Source organism: Gopherus flavomarginatus, chromosome 1 (assembly GCF_025201925.1).
Source record: "Gopherus flavomarginatus isolate rGopFla2 chromosome 1, rGopFla2.mat.asm, whole genome shotgun sequence".
Lineage (NCBI taxonomy): Eukaryota > Metazoa > Chordata > Testudines > Testudinidae > Gopherus > Gopherus flavomarginatus.
In genome coordinates, this window is record NC_066617.1 from 336,226,314 (window position 1) to 336,247,355 (window position 21,042).

Sequence of the window (21,042 nt, forward strand, 5' to 3'; positions counted from 1 at the left end):
GGTTTGGTGCATTATTAGTGCAAGTTGGTGAAAGTATCAGGGCTGCATTCGGTATGCCATCTTCCCAGAGGAGATAGCATTTCAGTGAGCCTGGTGGAATGTGAAAGCAGATAGAAAGAACTGACTTACAGAGTATCCCTGGAGCCAGTTCTCTGTGTTGGGTAGTGGTCAGACTGCACTGACTAAAGACTGGGCAGGCAGTCTGTTCTGGGGAGCCTCCATTGCCTGCTCTCTCAATAAAGAGTAACTGAAGGGGTGAAAGATCTTGGGTTGGGGTGGCTGGGGGATGAAGGGAGAGCTCCAAAAGAACAGGTGAGCAAGGAGCACAAAACAAGTGAACATACTGATGAATATGAGTTGATTCTGATATTATGCCAGTGAGAGATGAACCTCCCATTTTAGACACAGCATGTTATTTCCAAAGGCATCTTGGGTCTGTGCGGTAGAAAACAAAACACTACGTGAAAGAAATGCTAAAGGTCTGACTCAGACCAGCTAAAGCAAGGGGATTTTTCTCTCTCGCTGTGGTTGTAGTCATCTTTCTTGCTCTGTGTGTGTGTGCGTGCGTGTATGTGCGGACGCTTGCTAGAATGTAATTTGGTTCCTTGAGACTCTCATGCTATTAGTTATAGCTGAAATGTTTCTCTGAGGAGACATATAATTTCATTTGGTGGTTGGATTTCAGAATTAGATGTCGGTCTCTCTATCAGCGTCTGATGAGTTGACTCAGTCAGGTTCCAAGAGATTTAAATGAACTAATTCCACCAGGTGGAGTTAGTTATAATGAGGTAAAGTACAAAGAATATACATAATGATGAAATACTGTGATATACCAGAGCACAGTCCAGACTAATGAGCCCTGGCTCTGTAACCTGGGATGCCCTGTACGATGCCTTGCTGTTACAGCCTCCCACCTGGATTGTTCACAAACAGCCTCTGGCATGTGTGTCACTCCCAGCTATTTCTGTGGGTGCCGCAGCCAGCCAGCCTCTCTGTGCCTCTTACCAGCCTGGGCTATGTGGCAGGATAACCCCAACACCGCCCTCCCGCCCCCAGACCCAGATCTTCCCCCAGAAATGTCTGTCCTGTACTGTCCAGTCCTCTCCTAGACAGTACAAATGTATTAAATCTGGTATTCCTTTAAAGGAATAATATGCCATTTTATTTTTTTTAATAGCTATCCAGACACTTCAATTTAAACACACTGGCTTAGAGAAGGCAATAAAACAAGTTTGTTAACTACAAAGAGAGAGAGATTTGAAGTGAGTACAAGTAATGAGGCATAAAAGTCAGACTGGTTACAAGGAAAAAATAAAGATAACACGTTTACTAGTATCTACTTAAGAAACTAACTTAGTTGCAAAGCAGACTTTCTCACCATATGTTCCAGCAGATTACTGCCCAAACTCTCAGGTCTAGACCCTTCCAGAGTCCAATGGCTGTCTCCTTTTGTCTTCTCAGGTGTGAAGAATGAGGTGGCAGGGAGAAAGAGAAAGGGGTGTTTTGGGGTGTCTCCCCTTCTTTTTATAGTCCTGTCCCCCCTCTGAGAAGCATTTCCAGCTGGGAGCAAGGCTACAGGCAGTCTGGTGAAGAAAGGACACTCCCTATTGTTTCTTTGCTAAGATGTAGATTTTTGTCCCTGCTGCCCCCTCCCTTTCCAAAGAATGGCCACTTAGCAGGGAATGGTCCATTAGCCTTGTTGACACCTGGCTGAGGCGTCAACTTGCCCTCTGTCTCCAAGGAATTGGTTTAGCCACTTCCTAGACTTATCTGGGAAACATACTTCAGTCATGATTTCAGCTTATGTTCATAAGTTTATATACAACACTGCTATGTGCATTTTGCTATATTATTGATCAGCAAATTATGAGTTTTTAAATGATACCTCACAAGGCATACCTTGTATAGACATTATTACAACAACATGTAGTGTGTGAACACAGGGGTTTATTCTGTCACAGCAACATAATAGTGTTTTTATCTATCTCTACCTAATTTTGGCTGAGGACTTAGCCTCTCCCAGGTTGTGATGCGATTAATAATATCTTTATTTAGCATTTTTTGTCCCTATGTTCCATTCCACATGACTTTACTAACTATATGCTATTAGAATTCTTTTACTCACCACTGAAATGCAGCCATCTCTGGATGAAACAATGGCAGTTGGGCTGCTAGAAGCCCAGTAGTGACAATAGGTCTGCTTCATGCTCCTCCCCACCCCACCCCCAAAGAATCCGCCTGTGGGGCTGCTGGAAATGCTTACAAATTACCACTCTGCCCATTTTTCTCCATCCCCACCTTCCTTCCCTATAACTTCCCTTTTGTTCTTCCATTTCTCTCTTCAGTCTAAAGGGTTGTATGGACCACTCCTAGGCAGCGCTGCTCTTCCACAGCCCACATGTGGCCGTTAAAGTGACTAAGAACTTGTTTACAATGGGGTTTCACCTGCCCAGCTGCAACCCCCAGTTCAGACATGATTTTTGCCAGTGCAGCTTACTCTGGTGTAAAACAGAGTTGGATATGCTAGTGTAAACCATGTCTACATTAAGTGGCTTATCCTGGTGGATCTACATCTGTGACTGAAATTGAAGTGTAGCTGAGGCCTTAGAAAATCAAGAAGACCCTGAAACTGCAACTAACAAGTGTCTAAAGATTGCAACCCTGGAAGGATTGTACAGAAATGCAATGCTTACATTAAGTGCGTTTTTGCAAGCAACCAGAGAGAAGTAGCAGCATCCATTGTGGAACTCCCTGTGAGCCAGTGTTCAATTCACAAAGAATAATGGAGAAAGATAAGAATGTGTGTGTCACAAAGGCAGCCATTAGGGGATTGCTATCTAAAATAAAACCAGTTAAACCTGAGATGCAAGCCCCCTTCAAGGAAATAATAAAAGGTGTAAAACTCCTGGCTGCTAGAATGATTAGACTTGAGGCATGCTCAACTGAACGTTCAGCTACAGTACCTGATGCAGATAAGAGACTTCAGGTGGTTCAAAGCAAGAAACTTGTTTTGCTGAAATAAGATTGAAAGGATTCCCAAAACGGATAAGAAAAGGGGGAACTCTTAAAGATATACAACTTACCTAGGGATGTGATGGATTCTCCATCACTTGAAACATCTAAATCAAGATTTAATGAATTTCCAAAAGAGATGCCTTTGCTCAACCAGAAGTGCTGGGCTTGATGCAGGAATCACTGGGTGAAATTCTATGATCTGTGTTTTGCAGATCATTCTGGGTGATCATACTGGGCCTCCCTGGCCTTAAAATGTATAACTATATATGGAAATGCTGCAGAGAACTCCTGGGGAAAGAGGAATAATCTCCTATGCATTTAGACTGAGCATGCCATGTCCTGTTTACACAGTCAGCTGCAAGGTCATGCCATAGGGATGTGGTTATCTTGCTGCATGAGAACCAGGATCACTTAAGGTATGTCTATCAGCCAGCAGCAAAGAGCTTCTGAGCCCAGGCTCCTGGGAAGTGACAGACTCAGGCTCATGGGGTTCATGCTATCATGATAAAAATAGCTGTGTAGATAGCACTCCTAAGTTATGGCTCAGGCTCTAAAGTCCATCCCCTGCCCCAGGTTTCAGAGCCCGAGCTCAAGCTGCAGCATCTACACAGTTATTTTCAGTGCAGTGATGATGATGTTCGTCCATCGTTATTGATGAAGACCTCAACAACTCGTTCGTTCGATGACCGGGCGCTGTGCGTCTGAAGATGACTGATCAGTCCGATTTGGGTGTGGAACGTCCTGTCACACATTGGACAGACATGTGATGGCACTGTTGATGATGTGCAGGCAGCTCTGGACTTGCGCAGCTCATGCTTTCTTTCAGCCTCAGCAGTATGCCTCGCTTCAGAGGTATTACTGCCTGTGTGAATGAGGCTGCGCCATGCTGGATGGTTCAGTGAGAGGGTTTCCCATGTGGCGGTGTTGATCTCGAGGGACTTCAAAGAGGTTTTCAGCATGTCCTTGAATCGCTTCTTTTGTCCTCCATGGGAGCGCTTTCCCTGGGTGAGTTCTCTGTAGAAGAGCTGTTTAGGAATGCGCTCGTCAGACATTCTCACCACATGACCGGCCCATCTGGTCTGGGCTCTCATCAGCAGTGTGTGAACTGACAGCAGACTGGCTCTGGTAAGGACTTCAGTATCAGGGACTTTGTCCTGCCATCTGATTTTAGAAGCTTTCGCAGACAGGAAATATGGAAGTGATTGAGCCTTCATGCATGACTCTGATAGACAGTCCACATCTCGCAGGCGTACAGCACAGTTGGAAGCACCACTGCTCGATAGACCTTCAGCTTCGTTGGTAGGCTGATCCCTGGACGTTCCCAGACGTTGGAGCGCAATCGGCCAAATGCAGAGCTGGCTTTAGCAATTCTGCAGTTTACTTCATCATCGACTGACACTGCTCGGGAAAGGGTACTGCCCAGGTAGTGAAGTCGTCCACTGCCTGAAGTCTCTGTCCATTTACAGTGATGGACGGTTCTGAGTACGGAGCATGGGGAGCTGGCTGGTGCATGACCTCAGTCTTCTTGATGTTAATGGTGAGACCGAAGTTGTTGCATGCAGATGAAAACTTGTCCATACTGGCTTGCATTTCTGGCTCTGTACTAGCATTCAAAGCACAGTCATTGGCAAAGAGAAAGTCTCAAAGTACAGTTTCCTTCACCTTGGTGATGGCACGCAGTCGCCTCAGATTGAATAGTTTCCCGTCAGTTCTGTACTTCAGGCCTACTCCTTCAGTGCAGTGTTGAAAGGCATCAGTCAGAGTGGCAGAGAATATTATGCTGAACAAAGTGGGTGCTAAAACACAACCTTGCCTGACGCCATTGGTGACTGGGAAGGCCTCAGATGTTTCACCGTCATCCAGGACACGAGCCATCATACTGTGATGAAATTGACGTACATATGAATCTGTCTGGACAGCCGAATTTCGACATGATCCTCCACAGGCGCTGGCGACTGACAGAGTCGAATGCTTTCGTGAGGTCCACAAAAGTTATGTAGAGTTCACGATTCTGCTCTTGACATTTCTCCTGTAGCTGACGTGCAGCAAAGATCATGTCAATAGTCCCATGTCCCTTGCAGAAGCCGCACTGTGATTCTGGCAGTAAGCCCTGCTCCAGGTGAGTGATCAATCGGTTCAACAGAACCCGTGCAAGAACTTTCCCCACTGTAGAGAGCAGCGAGATTCCCTGGTGATTGTTGCATACCAGGCGATTGCCCTTCCTCTTATAGAGATGCACGATGGACGCATCTCTAAATTCCTGTGGAATGGATCCCTGCTTCCAGAAGGACTGAAACAGCTCAGTGAGTTTCCGTAGCAGTATGGGTCCACTGACTTTGTACACCTCTACTGGTATGGCATTTGACCCTGGGGCTTTGCCACGTGACAGCTGGTTGATGGCTTTCTTCACTTCGTCCTCTTCTGGTGAAGCATCCATGGAGTCATTGACTGCAACCTGGGGCATCTTGTCAGTGGCCTCATCATTGACGACTGAGGGGCAGTTGAGAACTGCTTCAAAATGTTCAGCCCATCTCTGGAGAATCTGCATCTTCTCTGTAAGGAGTACAGTGCCGTCAGAGTTCAGGAGGGGAAAGCTCCCAGAAGACTGTGGACCATAGAGTGTGTTGAGGGCTTCATAGAACTGCTTACAGTCGTTCCTATCCGCATATGCCTGTATTTCATCTGCTTTGGCGCTCAGCCACAAGTCCTGCATTTTGCGCAGTCGGTTCTGTACTGTTCTGCAAGTGTTGATAAAGGTGGTCTTCTTTGCTGCTGAGGATGGGTCGCTCTGATATGCACGATGCAGGCGGTGCTTCTCAGCAAGTAAGGCCTGGATTTCTGCATCATTTTCGTCAAACCAGTCTTGCCACCTGCATGTGGAGGGCCCCAATACCTTCGATGCAGCTGTATGAACAGTGTTGCGGAATCACTCCCAGTCTTTCTCAGCATCATCCTCAATACGAAGATCAGAAAGCTCATTCTCTAGGTCTTCCGCTAGATTTTCAGAGATGTGGCTGTTCTTCAGCTTCGACACGTTGATCCTTTTGAGAGCCTTACAGCCTTGTGGTCGTCTCTTCGGCATGATACGGAGCTTCATTTTGGATACTATGAGCCAGTGATCCGTCCAACAGTCAGCGCCGCGCATAGCTTTTGTAACCCTGACATCTTGTCTGTCCCTTCTCTTGATGATGACATAGTCGATCAGATGCCAGTGCTTGGAATGGGGATGCATCCACGAAGTCCTGTTACGGGTAGGGAGGCGGAAGACCGTATTGGTGATCAGAAGGTCATGTGCTGCACAAGTTTTCAGCGGTAACAGGCCATTGCTGTTGCACTTTCCCACTCCATTTTTCCCGATGACTCCTTCCCAGGCTGCGGCATCGCATCCGACTCTTGCGTTAAAATCGCCAAGCAGGATCAGCTTGTCTGTGCGGTGCACTTATGATAGCAGAACATCTAGTTCTTCATAGAATTTATCCTTCACATCCTCTGGGTTGGTCATTGTGGGAGTGTATGCGCTGATCAAAGTAGCTTGTTTTCCTTTTTGAAACGGAAGCTGCGTTGTCATGAGTCGGTCATTCACACCCTTGGGGGGACTGGCAAGTTTCTGAACAAGATGATTCTTGATGGCGAAGCCAACTCCAGATTCGCGATGCTCATCGCTGCTGCGGCCACTCCAGAAGAATGTATAGCCTCTGCCTAACTCGGACAGCCGTCCTTCATTAGCAAGGCGAGTTTCGCTAAGGGCTGCAATGTCAATGTTATAGCATGCAAGCTCTCTGGCAACAAGTGCTGTTCTTCTCTCCGGTCTGTCTGCCATGATGTTGTCCAGTAGCGTGCGCACATTCCATGTGCCAATGGTGATCGGTGTCACTCTAAGTTTTGTTTTTGTTCGACCACTTTTATGGGATCCCCGCCAGCCACGGTATGCTGGCCAGGGTAAGGTGAAGCAGGCAATGTTTAGGGCACCTTTTCTAGCCCTCTCCTCATTCTATGGAGGTGAGCAGTGCAATCCTGAATACGGCTGCTCAGTCGCTCAAGAAGTCGCCGAGCTCCACTGCTGCTTCGGTCAGTGGGGAACGACCATTGTACCTGAGCCGCCTGCGTGCAGGTCCGCGGCTACAGCTCCCAGTGTATCCACACCTGCTGCTTCATCGCTCGCCCATCGCCGCAGGACTTGATATGATGTGATATGATATGATGTCGAGACTTGCACATGAATTGGATTGAAGTGAGGGAGAGTTGCGCAACATCAACCTCACTCTCTCTTCCCAGTTCTTATTTGTATCCAGTGGCAGGACAAGAGTCGAGACGGCTGGAGACAGGGCAGGGCGCAGTGGATGACCAGGACGCCTACGTGTCTTGTCATGCTCTTGAGCGTTCCACAATGCTTGGTGTCACCGCCTTCCTGACTGTTGAACCAGGTTTCCTCAGTCAGCTGGAGCCAGCGTTCGCATGAAATGGGGAGACAGGCCCTAACTCACCGAGGGTCTCAGACTCATCGGCTACCCTTTCAGTGCAGTAGCGTGGCACCCAAGAGTCTGAGTCTCTCAACCTAGGCTTGGAGGCTCACTGCCCCAGGCTGTGTAGAGTAACCTTAGTGAGAATCATTAGAGAAGGACATGCCCCACTGGAACTCTGGGGAAAGAAAAGGACAGTCAGTGGAATTATCAAAACACCTGTATCAGGCCAACATAAAAATAGCACTGGGGCTTCCCCATAAACTTTGGTTTTCCTACAGAGATTGCATTTAAATTCTGAGAGCTCTGGCCGAAGGTAAAAATCCTGGAAAGAGATGGGGTTTCATCGCATAACACTCAACAAGAGGAAAGAAATGAGACGAGCAGAAGTGGTAGCAGGTCAAGCCCCAGAGGTCTTCCAAAGAGAGCATATAGTGAGAACCAGAAGAGTAGAAGGATAAACAGGAGATGAAGATTCTGGCTGAGGAACTAACTAACGACCTCAGGGATTTCCGGGACTATTATTAGTTATCTAGGCTGTGATGGCTCACAAAATGGGCTAGGTGCTGCACAGACATGCAAGAGGAAGACCATTCAGAAGCTTAGCATTGTACAGCTGTCTGTCTTCACCCATTTTTGTCAGGTTCCTACCACATATTTGAACACACAATAATAATAATTTTATAGCTTACAGTGTGAGAACTATACACACATTGTATCACTTCAAAACGAATATACATTGGCTTAGGTCTTTTAAAAACAATGAGCCAGATCCCCAGCTAGTGTAAACTGGGTGAGTTCAATGGAGTGGCCCATTATTTTTATGCGTATTTTTTTTTCACAGTGGGGAGGCACTTTTGTCCTGTGAGGTGTTGTCTGGCATTTACAGCCAGAGACAGGGAGTCAGAACTCTGGGCTCCTGCGTCCAGCTCTGCCACTGACTTGTTGGGGTGAGCTAGGGAAAAATATCACTTCACCCTCAGAGTGATATGGTGAAGTTTCATGTTCACAAAGCATTTTGGGGACAGAGAAGTGCCCCATATTATCATCTAGCAGACCCTCTCCCTTACACTGTTCTCTGATTAAAAATAAAATAAATAGTTAAGAAAATGCCCTATGTATAATGGAGAACATTTTTTTTTGTCAAGATAAGTTTCTAAATATTGTTTTGTTCAGCAAGGGATGCTGTCCTCACTGTTATTTTCTGTAACAGTGGGGAAAGGAAGGAATGAAGGAATATTGTAATTATAATTCTTTGATAACTATATATTAAAAAAGTCATCCCGTGCTTATCCGAGTAAGGATCTTAAACTTGCTTAACTCCTGTAACAGACAGATTTATGGTAATTCTCTGTGTTCAGTCCTTATGCATATACACATAGGTTCTATCATAATTACATGGACTACAATGTTATATTTTGCCTAGTGAACATTTTGTAGATCTGCTATGAATTGTAATCAACATGTTTCAAGGTCTCCTTGTTCATCACAAGATACAATCTTTTTGTTTTGGGCAGTGGATTCACTTTAATAAGTATGACATAAGTAAGCCTGACTTCACAATTATTTCATATAATTTAGATGCAAATTAGGACCTCACATTCTGGCTGTCATGTGATTTGTTCTTCTCAGTGATTTGTTCTTCTCAGTTAGTTTCAGGTCACTGGATTTCGTTAATGTACAGTGTGGTCTCTTTCAAGGTCATTTCTGTGGTTTTTATTTAATTCACACTACCAAGCCCATTTCTACTGTACAAGTATAGGGCCAAATTGTCCTTAGGTGTGAGTGGGTGTATTGTGGAATAAGATCCTACCCCAGTCAGAAAGGAATTAAAGAGCTTCTTAGAGCACAGTCTGTCCTCATAGACTCATAGACTCATAGGTCAGAAGGGACCAATCTGATCATCTAGTCTGACCTCCTGCACAAGGCAGGCCACAGAACCCCACCCATCCAATTTTATACAACCCCTATCCCAGGACCGAGTTATTGAAATCCTCAAAAATGGTTTGAAGACCTCAAGCTGCAGAGACACCACCAGCAAGCGACCCGTGCCCCACGCTGCAGGGGAAGGCGAAAAACCTCCAGGGCACCTGCCAATCCGCCCTGGAGGAAAATTCCTTCCCGACCCCAAATATGGCGATCAGCTAAACCCTGAGCGTGTGGGCAAGAGTCACCAGCCAGCACCCAAGAAGGAGTTCTCCGCAGCAACTCGGTACCCATCGCATGCAACATCTCCCCGCAGACCATTGAGCAGACCTGTCTGGTGGTAATTCAAGATCAATTGCCCAAATTAACGATCCTATCATAACATCCCCTCCATATACTTATCAAGCTTTGTCTTAAAGCCAGGAAAGTCTTTTGCCCCTACTACTTCCCTCGGAAGGCTATTCCAGAACTTCACTCCCCTAATGGTCAGAAACCTTCGTCTAATTTCAAGTCTAAACTTCCTAATATCCAGTTTATACCCATTCGTCCTCGTGGCTACATTAGTACTAAACTTAAATAATTCCTCTCCCTCCCTAACGTTAACCCCCTTGATATATTTATATAGGGCGAGCATATCCCCCCTGAGCCTTCTTTTGGCCAGGCTAAACAAGCCAAGCTCTTTGAGTCTCCTTTCATAAGGCAGTTTTGCCATTCCTCGGATCATCCTCGTAGCCCGTCTCTGAACCTGTTCCAGTTTGAATTCATCCTTCTTGAACATGGGACACCAGAACTGCACACAGTATTCCAGATGGGGTCTCACCAACGCCGTATACAACGGTACTAACACCTCCTTATCCTTGCAGGAAATACCCCGCCTGATGCATCCCAAAATCGCATTTGCTTTTTTAACAGCCGTATCACATTGGCGACTCATAGTCATCCTGCTATCAACCAGTACCCCAAGGTCCTTCTCTTCCTCCGTCGCTTCCAACTGATGCGCCCCCAACGTATATCCAAAATTCTTGTTATTAATTCCTAAATGCATGACCTTGCACTTTTCACTATTGTATTTCATCCTATTTCTATTACTCCAGTTTACAAGATGGTTCAGATCTTCTTGAATAGTATCCCTGTCCTTCTCCGTGTTAGCAATACCCCCCAGCTTCGTGTCATCCGCGAACTTTATTAGCACATTCCCGCTCTTTGTGCCAAGGTCAGTAATAAAAAGGTTAAATAAGATCGGTCCCAAAACCGATCCTTGAGGGACTCCACTGGTGACCTCCTTCCAGTCCGACAGTTCACCTTTCAATACGACCCTCTGGAGTCTCCCCTTTAACCAGTTCCTTATCCACCTTACAACTTTCATATTCACTCCCAGCTTTTCCAATTTAACTAACAGCTCCCCGTGCGGAACCGTGTCGAACGCCTTACTGAAATCTAGGTAAATTATATCTACCCGCATTTCCTTTATCTAAGTAATCCGTCACCTTCTCAAAGAAGGAGATCAGATTGGTTTGGCACGATCTACCTTTAGTAAATCCGTGTTGCAATTCGTCCCAATTACCATTGACCTCTATGTCCTTAACTACTTTCTCCCTTAAAATTTTTTCCAAGACCTTACATACTACAGACGTCAAGCTAACAGGCCTATAATTACCCGGATCACTCTTTTTCCCTTTCTTAAAAATAGGAACTACATTAGCAATCCTCCAGTCATACGGCACAACACCCGAGATTATCGATCGCTTAAAAATTCTCGCTAACGGGCTCGCAATTTCACGCGCCAGTTCCTTTAATATCCTCGGGTGGAGATTGTCCGGGCCCTCCGACTTCGACCCATCGAGCTGTTCAAGTACGGCCTCTACCTCAGTTGCAGTAATATCCACTTCCATATCCACATTCCCGTTTATCATCCCTCCATCATCGCAAGGTTCCTCACTAGTCTTATTAAAAACCGAGGCAAAGTACTTGTTTAGATGTTGGGCCATGCCTAGGTTATCCTTAACCTCCATTCCATCCTCAGTGTATAGCGGCCCCACTTCTTCTTTCTTTGTTTTCTTCTTATTTATGTGGCTGTAGAACCTTTTACTATTGGTTTTGATTCCCTTTGCAAGTTCCAGTTCAATGCGGCTTTTAGCCTTCCTCACTTTATCCCTACATGTTCTGACCTCAGCAAGGTAGCTTTCTTTACTGATCCTGCCTTCCTTCCACTCCCTGTAAGCTTTCTGCTTTTGTCTAATGCCCTCTCTGAGTTGCTTGCTCATCCAGTTTGGCCTGCAACTCCTGCCCATGGTTCTTTTCCCCTTTCTCGGGATGCAGGCTTCCGACAGTCTCCGCAGCTGTGACTTAAAGTAATTCCAGGCCTCCTCCACATTTAAATCCACTAATTCCTCCGTCCAATCCACTTCCCTAACTAATTTCCTTAACTCTTTAAAATTAGCCCTCGAGAAGTCAAAAACCCTAATCGCAGATCTACATTTGTTTATCCTTCCATCTAGTTTGAACTGAATCAGCTCATGATCACTCGAACCAAGGTTGTCCCCTACCACCATTTCTTCTACGAGGTCCTCACTGCTCACCAACACCAAGTCTAAAATGGCATCCCCTCTCGTAGGTGCTTCAACTACTTGATGAAGAAATCCATCCGCTATCACATCCAGAAAAATCTGACCCCTATTATTCGTGCAAGTACTCGTCCTCCAGTCTATATCCGGGAAGTTGAAGTCCCCCATAATCACACATTTCCCCTTTGTGTTTACTTCATTAAAGACATTAAAGAGGTCTCTATCCATATCCCAGTCCGATCCCGGCGGTCTGTAGCACACCCCAAGCACTATCTCAGGGGAAGCTCTAGTTGCTTTTTTACCCAGCGTGATTTTTGCCCAGACGGACTCCGTCTTATCCATTCCATCGCATCTTATTTCGCTACATTTAATTTCATCATTGATGTACAAGGCTACTCCCCCACCTTTGCCTTTCTTCCTGTCTTTTCTGAACAGCACATAGCCTTCAATACCCGTGCTCCAGTCATGACTACTATTCCACCAGGTTTCGGTAATCCCTATAATATCCGGCTTCACTTCCTGCACGAGTAACTCCAGTTCCTCCATCTTGTTACCTAGGCTCCTCGCATTAGTGTACAAACCTTTTAATTTTCGGCGTTTGGCGTCAGTGACATTCTTTCCCCCGTCGTGCACAAACTGTCTGCCACCAGCATCACCCGTTACTCTGGTTTCTACTCCACTATTCCTCCTTGGATCAAATCTTGGGGCCGCAAGGGTATCCCCGCTCACTTTGTTTACTTCCCTCTCCAGGTTATGTTCTGGCGTGGAGATCTCCCGAACATTTCCCAACCATCTCCCCCAACTTTCTAGTTTAAAGCCCTCTTGATGAGGTCAGCGAGCCTCCATCCTAGAATCCTATTTCCCTCCTTGCTGAGATGAAGTCCATCCTGAGCAAACAGTTGTCTATCCTAGCTGAGTATACCTCTGAGGCCTGTCAAACATGGAGGGGGCAGCTCCTTAAAAGGAAGGATCCAAGTCATAGGCACCAACTCCAGGGCTGGAGCACACATGGAAAAAAAATCTGCTGTTTGGTGGGCCCCAGTAATCAGTTGTTTGGCGGTGGGTGGGAGGTGCTGGGGGAAGGGGCAGAGCAGGGGCAGGAAGAGGCAGAACGAGGGTGGAGTGTGCTCAGAGGAGGGGGCAGAGTGGGAAGGGGTAAGCTGGGATGCAGTCTATGGGGAGGGGGCGGAGCAGGGGTGGGAAGAGGCAGGGCGAGGGTGGGGCCTTGGGGGAAGGGATGGAGCAGGGGCGAGACCTCAGGCAGAGCAGGGGTGGAACACCCACCTGGACAGATGAATGTCAGAACCTGCGATCCAAGCCCAGTGCAGGGTGGCACTCAAAGGAAAGCTGGAACCACTCAGTGTAGGTAACTGGGAATGGTCAGGTTCTGCCAGCCCCTGTAGGAGGAACCGCAGGGGATTCTGTGACAGACTGGTAATGAGCTGTTGAGCCTATCACATAAAGATCATCAGTTGGAATTCAGCTCAGGGCAAGAGTGATTAGAAGATACTACCATTGGCTTTCAATCTGAAACGAGTTGGGATCTCTGCCTACTTCTTCATGGACAAGTGTCCTCCTCCTATCAATCACCAGCCAAATTAGGCATCATTTGGCTCAGGTTTTGGTAAGCTCAGTGGAGAAGCCAAAGATTAAATAGAAATTGAACAACATTAAATTGATCCCTTCAGGGCTGTACTGAGGCACTTGGGCAGGGCACTGTGTGCAAATTTGCAGTGTCACTGTCCATGCTGTACCTGGCTTTTATTGTGTAAAAGGATTCCATTTTCCTGAGCTGTCAATTCAGCACTTTTCGCAACAGCTACATTTACTTTGGGCCAAATCTTGCAGTTTCTTCACTTGGGCAAAACTTTTACTGAGGTCAATAGGAATTTTGCCTGAGTCAGATCACAAAATTTGGCTGGACATTTGCAAACAAGCCTTAATTGTACACTCAAAAACTAAGCTAGATTGAACCCAGAAAATATGATGGTATTATGGATAACTCAGCTCTTCCTTACACTCTCTCTCCATATAGTAATTTTTACAAATTAATGCAGCGGAGATTTTTTAAATTTAAACTATGCTGTCACCTTTAGTAAATTGATTAGTCAGAACAATTGTTTACTGTTTTTCTCCCATTCAAGGTGACTTGGAATTCTTTTGGTTTCAAATAAAACAAATACTGCCAGCAAATATTATTTAGGAATTTTGTTTTCCATTATCTGCCTATCGATGATTATTTAAAACAAAAATAAATTTAATATTTCCAGCCAACATGCATTTGGAATATATTTTGGTAGCTTGATTATTAAATTCAATACAGGTGGCAGACCTGGAAATCAAAGAGATGCGTGCATCACTGCAGGTATGTTTTACAGAAGTTCCTTCCTCATCTCTGATTTATTCTTTTAATGTAAGGCATGTAAAAGGATGTTTGTAGATGCTGTTTCTCTTCACTCTTGCCTTGAATGCAGAGGAAAGTACAAACTAAGGAAATATCATATATGAAATCTGCCCTAAGACTGACCCTGTGGCCCATCTCCCTTGGTATATACTGTGCATTCAATTCTAACAGTTGTATTTGTGATGATATTTTGGGGCTGGAAAGTCTGTACCGACACATTTCACATTCCTGTACTCAAACAGAAACTAGGAAATGTTGATGTGTACTGAATCTTTATAGCAATTACTATAGCGACATGAGTACCAGCATCACCAGAGTTAGAGCTCAATTGCTTTATTCCATTGGAAAATCCAGCTCTGGGGAGTTCAGTATTTTAGCAATTTAAAATTTTATCAGACAAAAATTTGGCATCTAGGGGCCAAATCCTGGCTCCAATGAAGTCAATGAATGAGAGTTTTACCATTGATACAGGAGTTTAGCTGTTGGATATTACCCACGTTTTTAAATACCTAAGGGGTTACCAGTCAGACACGTTGCACAGCTCACACGGTGCAGAGTGGTTGGATAATAAGTAGCCAATGAACAGTTCCTGTGATGAAGGACTGTGTGAAGCTACAGGTACTCCTCCCTGTGTAAAGCCGACCGCTGGAAGGAAGAGGAGGAATATCAGGAGCATGGCAGAACTCCATTCCCATGTTCCTGTCTACCTTAAGGACCAAATGCCAATAATGTAAGTTGGAGCAGTGTGACACAGAGGCCCATTGCAGCCAACTGGCAAAGAGTTCCCTGTTCTTTTCAAGCAACTCATGTCTCAGATATGACAAACTCACAACACCTAATACACCACTATCATGGTATTTATCCATACAGGATAGCATGTGAGGTCTCTACTGAAAGCTTGTAACTTATTAATACTCATAATCATTACAAGATGTGTGTACGGGTAATATATAAGGAATAATGTAACTATATTGAAATGATGCCTTATAGACTTGGAGTAAAAGTTAGTCACCAGGGAATCAGATGACCCGGTTATGAGCCATTTAAGCAGCAGGGAGTTGTCACTTCTCCCTGGTTAGTCCAGGATTGTCTAGCTTTGCCCCATTTCCGAACAGTCAATGGAAAACCACGAAAGACAACTGCCAACATTTGAAACCACTTGGAGGTAAAAAGGGAACATTGTACCAGACAATTGTCAAAGTTAGACTCAGGACTAATAGTTTGTCAGACCACTCTGTTTTACTAGCACAGCACTCTGCTAATAACACCCAGATAATGTGAGCCCCGTGCAAGACACAAACTATCTTATTTATACAAATAAAAGGGCGGGAACTAAACAAAGGGACAAAGAGAGCAAAACTGTAAAATTTACCTGGGGCACAGCATGCATATCCTACTTCCTTACTAACTCTTATCTGTCTAAGGCTAATACTTCACCAATCACCCTTAAATAGAGCAATTGTTTTACCTTAATATCTGCATTCCTGACACCTGGATTGCAGCAATTCAGCTCTTTTGCTTAAAGGTACACACAGCATTTCTTTAATCCATTCTTATTTTTACAATATAATTCATTCTACTTTCACACCAGAAATCACCCTGGCTGTGAGTAAAGACAACAGACTGATTCAGTATCTCACAGGGTGGAGAAAGACACTTTGCATCCATTCACTGAGGAGATATCTTGGGTTGGGGGGGGTCATGAAAGGTTGGATCCTGGTTCCTGGGAAGCCAGCCAGCTCTGCAACAGACTGAACTTTTGGATTGTGGAAAACCTATTTATTAAACAGGAAAGGTCATTAATAAGCACAGGCCCTAATTCGCGTTGTATGATTTTGTTTTCTGTTGTCACCATTTGTTTCCATCTCTCTTGTCTAGTGGAATCCCTATTTCTTAATTAAAGCTTTTTTTGTTTTATTATAAGTGTTCACAAGTACTGCGCATGATACAGGAGTGGTGATATATTGGTGGTAAATTGGGATGCACTGTTCCCTTTAGAGCGGGGGATGTGGGATTTCTGTGAGTAGCCAGTGTCGGGATGGATATCACAGGGGAATATTTCAAGGGGACTGGGGCACATGGGTTGTTAATCAGCAAGGTAAAGACGGGATTGGCATTGCCCAGAGGAGAGTGTTTGAGTGCCTGGCAGGTTAGTGGTGTTATGGAGCAAATCCCCAGTTAGCACAGGCAAGGCTCCCTCACGCTGGAGGCAGGAAGTAACAAGGTGGTTCATAGCCTGGGTACCTTGAGAACTATCCCAAGCAGTCCCAAGGCTATTCTGACTCATGCTTTTCAGAATCAAGGATCCATAATCAACAGCTTTAGAATCCAGTGCCCCACAAGTCAATTTTAAATGAGCAGCAACAGAAAAATGTGGACTTTTTTTTTCTCCTTTTAACTAGAACTTATTTTTTTACTAAAATGTATCCAGTGTAGTGTCTGAACAGAAGAGACTGATGGAGCCATTCCTGTAACTATCTTCCTGTGAAAACCAGCAGTTTAACAATACCCTTTCTGTTACAGATTGGCTGTGATCGTAGCCAAAACTTGGTGGACATCTGTGGAGAAAAGAAATTCCAGGCGTTTGTCTGTGATGCGTTGTCTGTGCCAGTTCGAAATAGTTCTTGTGATGCCTGCATCTCCATCGCTGTAATCCACCATTTTTCAACAGCAGTAAGTCCACTCTTACAACTGTAGATCTCAGAAGAGGTCACCAGCTTGTCCCATTAGAAAGTGAATGGCAAAAGAGGATCTCAGAAGAGGAGAGAAATTGGGAGCAAAAGGAAATGGAAGGGAAAGAAAAGAAGAGAGGGTATGGACAGGGAGGATGAAGGCCTGAGGGGATGGATATAGCCACTTCATCCCTTCTGATTCCTTTCTCTTGTTTCCTGCAACTCCTTCCTCCTCAAAAACTTTCAACACTTTCCTTGCTCCCTGGCATTAAAAGGATCAAAAGGTGAAGAGATGTTACATGTGGGGTGGTTGATAAGATCAGCTTGTGCTGCACCTTGATGATGATGATATTATGTAGCTTTAATATTTATTTAGATTACTTAGACTGTAAGCTCTTTGGGGCAGGTGGTATCTCTTTGCAATGTGTCTATATAGTGCCTAGCATAATGGGGCTGATGCCTCTAGACACTACTATAATACAAATATAAATAATAGTAATAATTTGTATGGCAGTAGCTCCTAGAATCATCCATCAGAGATTAGGGCCCCAAAGTACTAGGTTCTGTATGTACTGTACACATCAAGCAGAGTCCCTGCCTCTAAGAGTTTACAATCTAAGCAGATGATGAGAAACAGGTGAAGAAGACAGACAAAATGGAAGAAAGACATGGTAGACAGAGAAATGACTGAGTTTAGAATGATGATCAGCAGGCAGAGCACACCAGCTAACCTCATTCATTTCTGCTCCTCCTGACAAATTGTCTTCATGTGCTTCCCTCTCCTTATCAGCTGCTTTTGCTTCTCCAGTTACTTCCCATTGCTTGCTGACTGCTGTCCTAGGTGGTAAGATTGCAATATATCTGTGTTACAACTCAAAGACTTCCTTAGACCTCAGAATCTGCAGTGGTGTTGCTGTCCCTGTCATTTCCCCACTCTGTGTAGACCGCTAGGGTATTGTTCCACTTTCTTTTAAGAATTTGGTTGGATTGTGTAGACATCTATGTTTCATTTTGCTTTTGTTACAATTAATGACATTTGAGAGGAAGACCCTGCATTAGGACGCAGGAGACATTGATAAAATTCCTGGCTCAGTCTGAGACTTTGTGCCTTAGTTCTCCATCTATAAAGTGGGGATCACAACACTTTGTCTATCTTGTCTATTTAGGTGGTAAGATTTTTGTGGCAGGGACTGTGTGTTTGTACAGCACCTAGAACAGAGGGGCCTGTATCTCAACTGGCACCTCTCAGTGCTACTTGTAATAAAAATTAATAAAATCAGTACAGCTGATGTTACCACATATTGTAGACAAAAAGTAGTTCCCATGCAGCTTTGGCCTAGCCCGTGTGCATAGTGGTTGACTATATTATGAATGAATTACTCCTCTGCCCCCTTACTAATCATCACCCACTAGTGGGGAGTATGCTCACTTTTGTCAGGCTACGAACACATAACCAAAGAGTAGGATGGAAAAAAAAATCTCCAGTCTGTTTTATACTTGGGGGAAGAGCAGAGAGGAATCATTTCTGTTCATTGCAGCAGTGCGGTTGCTGTCAGTTCCATTTCATTGTGTTCCTGCTTATGTACTAACTTCATATGTACTCATTGAGTCTTTTCATTACTAGGAGAGAAGATTGGCTGCTGTCCGTGAATTAGCCCGGCTCCTAAGGCCTGGCGGAATGGCACTCATTTACGTCTGGGCAATGGAACAGGAATACAACAAACAGAAGTCAAAGTACCTTAAGGAAAAGAGAACTAGTAAAGGGAAAGAGGAGGAAATCAATAATGATGTAGGCTGGGGATTATTCTGTGCTCAAATGCATGACAACGGTAGCCAAGACTCAGCATGTTCTGACCAAGTCCTTAATGATTCTAAGGACAAAGGCGGCAATGCAAAGCAGGGAATTAACTCCAAACTGCCTGTTCATACTAACAGAACATCCTTTCGTTCTCAAGATGTGCTGGTTCCCTGGCACCTGAAAGGGAGCACTAACAAGAAAGGGGAATGTGTCAAAGCCCTTCAGCTTCCAGCTAGCTCTAAGGAATTGCAAGAATTCAGTCCTGTTTTCCACCGCTATTATCATGTGTTCTGTGAAGGAGAACTGGAAGCAGCCTGCAAAACCCTGGATTGCATAAGAATTCAAAAGAGTTACTATGATCAAGGAAACTGGTGTGTGGTTCTTGAAAAACAGTAACCCACTGCACTTCCTCCTGTGAATCTGAAAGAGATGCTATTTTCAGCCTAAATCTTTGCCTGTGATAGTACTGTGCAGAGGCATTTTAAAACCCATCCTGCAGTTGTTACTGCCTTTAAAATTGTACAATAAACACAGTTATTTTAAGAAATTAGCCAAGTTTAGATGCTGGTAGTTGTCTCCTTGTGTTACTAAAATTATGGTAAAATTTGGTATTTACAGAGAAATTTATTTTATTTTTCACAGTAGTTAAGAGAAAGAGAAAAGGGGTGAAATTTTGACCATGTGAAGGTCAGTGGCAAAACTCACATTGACTTTGGGGGGGGCCAGGATTTCATCCAGGGTATATAGTTTTAAGGAGACAGGGCCTGATTCTCCACTCTGTTACATTAGTTTTATGCCAGTGTAACTGAACTGACCTTGGTAAGGATAGAACACTGCACTGCACCTGGGTAGTATTGGAGCGGAGAACCAAGACCATTATCAGGAAATTAACTTGGGTGTAACGTTATTGGTTGGTGAAGTAGAAAGAATGTGCAGTTAGGTACTTTTGCAGAAGATGTTGATGGGACACAGCACTGCTAATTTCTCATTTTCTTAGGCTTTGTTTTTAGTAACGTTTCTCTTTAAATTATCACTATTAACTGTTCCTTGATGCAGCTTTAGTGGTGAGAGTCCAAATGTAAACTGACTGCAGGCATTTTAACCACTGTCATCTCTAAACCTAACAATCTATTCTAGCACTGCTACTATTAGGCCTGGTCTACACTGGGGGGGGAGAACGTCAATCTAAGATACGCAACTTCAGCTGCAAGAATAGCGTAGCTGAAGTCGACGTATCTTAGATCAACTTATATTGACTTACTTCGTGTCCTCGTGGCGTGGGATCAACAGCCGTCTCCCCTGTCGACTCCACTTCTGCCTCTCGCCCTGGTGGAGTTCCGGAGTTGATGGGGAGCGCATTCGGGGATTGATGTACTGCGTCTAGACCGATAGATCAATCACTACCCGCTGATCCGGCGGCTAGTGTAGACATACCCTTAGTGGATCTGCAATGGTGGAAACTGTAGGCAGACCCTTGGAAACCTTTCACTCAGCATCCAAATGCTACAACTCAGTATTTTCCTGAGAGTGAGAGAAACTAGCAATGGTATCCCAAAGACACTGTTAAAAGTAGAGGTGAGGAGACCTGATGGTGTCAGTTTCTAATGCTAGGATGCTGGTAGTAGTAATACTGCTTTCTCTTCAGTTCGTATAAATCTTTCACCTTTTACTAAAGATTTCCGTGGAGAGGAACATTTATGATATGGTAATAACTAGAGGACCAAAGTGGGCTTAGGGCCCCTTTGTGTGCATTACTGTACCTCCTGAAAGAGTTTTCAGGCTACATACACAAGACAGACAGAGGGTGAAGCAGAAACAGAGTCATAGAGAAGTGAAGTGAGTCACCCAAGGAGACATAGTGGCAGCGATGAGAGTAGAACTGAGGTCTCCTGAGTCCCACTCCAGTGCCCTAACACGGGCGCACGCTGCCTTTGTAACAGTAATATTTGTGCTATAGGGTAGCATGGGCTGTATCCTGTCTCCAGAACACACCATTAACTCCTTTCTTTCCTGGTCCAGTTTGAGATTTGTCTACCCCATCACAATGAGTAATAGCTGTAATTGTGAAATTCATGGCTGTTTCAGGATAGTCTAAAGGTGTCTGTACATTCTAGATTGCTGCCATTGGCAGCTAGTAAAATGATCCCTCACACTACAGCAATACCAGTCATTGGGGTTAATATTTAGCTACTATGGCAGCTAG

The 21,042-nt window shown here is 44.7% G+C and overlaps 1 protein-coding gene and 1 non-coding gene across 5 annotated transcripts in view; both read left to right on the plus strand.

Moving 5' to 3' along the window:
- Positions 1-19,399, plus strand: part of ALKBH8 (alkB homolog 8, tRNA methyltransferase) — a 104,881-nt gene extending 85,482 nt beyond the window's left edge. For all 4 annotated transcript variants that reach the window (XM_050927942.1, XM_050927960.1, XM_050927967.1 and 1 more), the window contains 2 exons: positions 16,893-17,042; positions 18,666-19,399. In XM_050927942.1, the coding sequence (XP_050783899.1) occupies positions 16,893-17,042; positions 18,666-19,235 (720 nt within the window). In that variant the 3' untranslated portion in view covers positions 19,236-19,399. The remainder of the gene's footprint in view (positions 1-16,892; positions 17,043-18,665) is intronic.
- A 1,065-nt stretch (positions 19,400-20,464) lies between these two features.
- On the plus strand, positions 20,465-20,583 carry LOC127043412 (U5 spliceosomal RNA). The gene has a single exon (XR_007772259.1). It is a non-coding gene; the product is annotated as a U5 spliceosomal RNA (small nuclear RNA).
- Positions 20,584-21,042: the final 459 nt, after the last annotated feature.